General features: G+C 37.7%; 1 protein-coding gene across 1 annotated transcript; it reads left to right on the top strand.

Annotated features, from left to right (window-relative positions):
• Positions 1-1391: 1391 nt before the first annotated feature.
• LOC132294555 (uncharacterized) lies at positions 1392-2933 on the top strand. The gene has a single exon (XM_059792456.1). It carries the CDS (start codon positions 1475-1477, stop codon positions 2645-2647), a length of 1173 nt encoding a protein of 390 aa, XP_059648439.1. The 5' UTR covers positions 1392-1474; the 3' UTR covers positions 2648-2933.
• The last annotated feature ends 1157 nt before the right edge of the window (positions 2934-4090 follow it).

The raw sequence follows: 4090 nt of genomic DNA, 5'->3' as shown, positions 1-4090 counted from the left end.
GTAGTTATTTTAGTATTCTTTCTTATTATATATATTGAAAAAAAAAAAATCTTATTATATATATAAATTTAGAATATTTTTTTAAATTGTAGTGACTTTATGGACAAGTGTATGTGGGCGGGTGCGAGGTACTAATATCTTTCAATTGCACAATCCCATATATTTTTGGGTGTGTGTGCTAGTGTGTATCTTCAAATGTGAGGCCTTTTGACATAAAACTTGAGAATAAAATAATACGGGTTTGGACCTAAAACAAACAATATCATACATTATACTGGAGTGGAGGTTGTTACAAATTATATCAAAACTTGACCTAGTCGGAAGTGTGCCGACTGAGATGTCGAGCCTCTTTGGGGTTGATTGTGGCGACTTTGTGGACGAGTATGTGTGAGCGAGTGCAAGGCATTGGCATGATTCAGGTGCATGATCCTAAATTTCTTAGACATGGAAAGAAGAGATATATATATGTGCTAGTGTTATTTCTAAATGGTACGAGGTCCTTGGAGTAAAACCAAGAACAAAATCTTATGTATTTAAGTTCAGAACGGATAATATCATAAAATGTTCAAATTTATGAAAACATAAAATTATTTTCAAAAAATTATAAAATAAAATTTTATAGAAACATGTATTTTCTTTTATTGATTTTAAAAAAAATTGTTCTCACAATCTGTATGGGTCCAAAGGCCCCTGCCGCGGAAGGGTTCCATACTAAGTCACATAAAGCGAGAGCGAATTCGAGGGCGGGAGAATTAAGTCATAAGTAGCGAAAATTTGAATGGGAGTGCATACGGAGCGTAAGAGTGAGAGCGCACTTGAAATGTAAGAACGACGCCTATTGAAAAGGATTGTGTGACTTATGTTCCACTTCCACAATTATTTAAAAAAAAAAAAAAACTCATCAATCTCTAATTATTTTTTATTTAAAATTAAATTATTATTATTATTTTTTTGACTCCAATATCTAACGTAGGACAAAGAATATAATTGTTCATGATATGTATTTATCTCAATACTCCGTAATTACCAAATAAGTGAATGACAAAAATAATTCACAAGTTTAATTTTTTCTTTTTCAATCCGTTATTTATTTATATATTTATTTTTTAAATAAGGTTCATTTGCTTTCTTGGGACTTGGACCTTAAAAAATTAATAAAACCACTGAAACTAAGTACCACTCAACCAACCTATTCTATTTGTTAAACTCTTTATTCTATTGTATTATTATACAGACAACTTGGATAAAGTAGAAGAGTGGTAAAGTAATTTAATATTTGTTGGTAAAAATATATAATATGTATATATTAATAAATTAATATTTGTAATATAGTTTGTACAGTGAATGAAAACGCGTATCAACGATATAAATACACAAATTAATAGGCGTCGAAGTTCATTTACAAGTAACCGTTCTTCTTTCCCTCACATCACAACTCTCGTCTCTCCCAACACTTTCTCTCTCATCACAAAAAATGAAAGAACTCAAAACTGCCACTAACCACAACAATAGCGAAACCTCCACACCAGACCTTCAAAACCCTAACAATGGCGATCCCAACGCATTCTCCGACGTCGACATCGACAGCTCTTGCTCCACTCCTTACGTCAGCGCTCCGTCCAGCCCCGGCCGTGGCCCGCCTCTCTCCGGCTTCTTCTACAGCGCTCCGGCCAGTCCCATACATTTCGTTCTTTCTTCATCTCATCATTCGCCATCTACTGTAGACACGAAAGCCTCCGTTTTCAGCTCGTTCGATTTCGAATTTTCTGCAAAGGCTCCGGCGACTGGTTCGGTGTCGGCCGGATCGATGAGCTCCGCCGACGAGCTGTTCTTGAACGGCCAGATCCGGCCGATGAAGCTGTCGTCGCACCTCCAACGGCCGCAGAGGCTGACGCCGTTGCTGGATCTGGACGAAACCGAAAGAGATGGTGACGAAACCGATGAAACAGAGAAAATCGGGAGAGGACGAGATGTGATTGTGCGAGATCGGTCTTTGCGGAGAAGAACCAGATCGATGTCTCCGTTGAGAAGCACGTTGTCGTTTCAGTGGTACAAAGGTGAGATAGACGATGATGATAGCAGTAACCAAATGGATCTGAGTTTTGAAGACGTTGAAGTGAAGCAGACAGAGACGGAGTCATCCACGACGCCGGCGGTGTCTGTTTCATCGTCTAGGTCTTCGTCGGCTGGTCGGAGCTCGAAGAGGTGGGTGTTCCTGAAAGAACTGCTCTACAGAAGCAAAAGCGAAGGAAGAAACAACAACCACAACCACAAGTTCTGGTCCTCCATATCGTTCTCACCTATCAAAGATTGGAAGCTTTCAAGTTCAACACAATCATCGACTGATTCAATGGCTTCTTCTTCAACAGCGGAGACTGTGAATAATGGTGATGGGAAGAAGGTGAAACAGAGTGTCCGAGATTCGAATAAAAAGCCGGTGGCCGGAAAAGTTGGGAAGAAGGGGTTGAGCAAGTCGGCTCATGAGATGCATTACACGGCGAACAGAGCTCAGGCGGAGGAGATGAGGAAAAAGACATTCTTGCCCTACAGGCAAGGGTTGCTTGGGTGTTTGGGCTTGAGTTCAAAGAGTTATGATGCAATGAATGGGTTTGTCGGAAGAGCTTTGAACCCTGTGTCTTCAAGGTGATACTAAATGATTAGTACTTGCCAACTTCTACAGTGTGTGTGATTTGATAGAGATGTGAGTCTTTTAGATCACTCCGTAATTTAGCTCCGAGCATATAGTCCCATATGCTCCCGGTGCATGCACATGCACTTGATTGGAAATGATCAGCCAACTTCTAGAGTGAGATTTCAAAGTGTTTGATTATGTATATATAATATATTTTCTTTCTTTTTGCCTTGAAAAAGAAAGGCTTAATTATGTTTCCATTTTTATGGTGTTGATGAATTACGGGGCTCCTTCATATCCATTCTTTTCGTAAAATTACAATATTGCCATGAACTCTCTATTTTACTTTCTTTGTGTTTGGGTGTAAGAAATCATATAACCCATGAAATAGTTTGTAAAATTTGTTCTTTATGAGTTTCCTCCAATGGGACTTCCCAAAAGAAAAAGTTCTCCGATAATTGCCAAGAGGAGATTAGATAAATATTTAAAATAACTCCGAAGAGGAGATACCACTTAAGCTAAATCACTATAAAATCAGTTAACGTTATTCATACGTAGTAGTATTAATTATTCTATGAATAATAAAAATTAAAAAACATGTATATTGAGATCTCGGAATACCGATCTAGAATATGGTACTTCACTCGAAGCATCCGTGAACACTATGCAATGAACTATTAAAGTTTCATACATAATTTATATCACTCAGTCGTGTTAAATATATTTATTTTCCGGTCATTTGTCATGGACGGATTCCTAAGACGCTTGAAGTAAGGAAGACACGCATATTAGTTGGCGAAGAGTAGAGTTTGATTGGGAATGGTTCTAGGAAAGGGGCGTGCAGGATCACATGTTGGTACCTCTTCAGAGTTCAGGCAGGTCAACTTAGTTCAGTTCGAGAAGTTTGTCGTTGGTCGTGGTTTTGACTATGAAAAATGGAGTTGGTCATCTCTATACAAACTGGTCAGGAGCTAGAGTCGTTCCCTTGGTGAGGTCAATGCAGGCCGAAATCAGTCAGCATGTATCATCGGGAGGGCAGGTCGTGGTGGCTAATTAGGACATTTGTGCGAATTAAAGTAATGTCTTGGTGCCGCACGGGCTATGCCACTACGCCAAATCTCTAGACCCGTGAAACCTTTATTAGAATGAGAAGTTCTAAAAGTTTACAAATGAATAACTTTGAATTTATAAAATTTCTTTTATTGACTAGGAATGAATAATGATATGTTGATATATACAGCTATATATTTATGAAAGTAAAAGAATCCTAAAAATAGTCCACGTTAGCATTGTCACTAAAAATTATGATTAAGAAAATAGGAAAAATGTTTGAATGACTTAAACTAAGATAACTATCAAATTTCGGATCAATTTTAATCTATTTTGTTCTGCAACGAAAATTTTAAAATATTGGATAGTTTTTTTTGTACAACTAGTTGCATGTCAAGAACTGACAAA

This window comes from Cornus florida, unplaced genomic scaffold, assembly GCF_030987335.1.
Source record: "Cornus florida cultivar Cherokee Brave unplaced genomic scaffold, ASM3098733v1 CherokeeBrave_3.0.0_Hap2_Chr02, whole genome shotgun sequence".
In the NCBI taxonomy this organism is placed as follows: domain Eukaryota; kingdom Viridiplantae; phylum Streptophyta; class Magnoliopsida; order Cornales; family Cornaceae; genus Cornus; species Cornus florida.
This window is presented reverse-complemented; position numbering and strand designations above follow the sequence as displayed.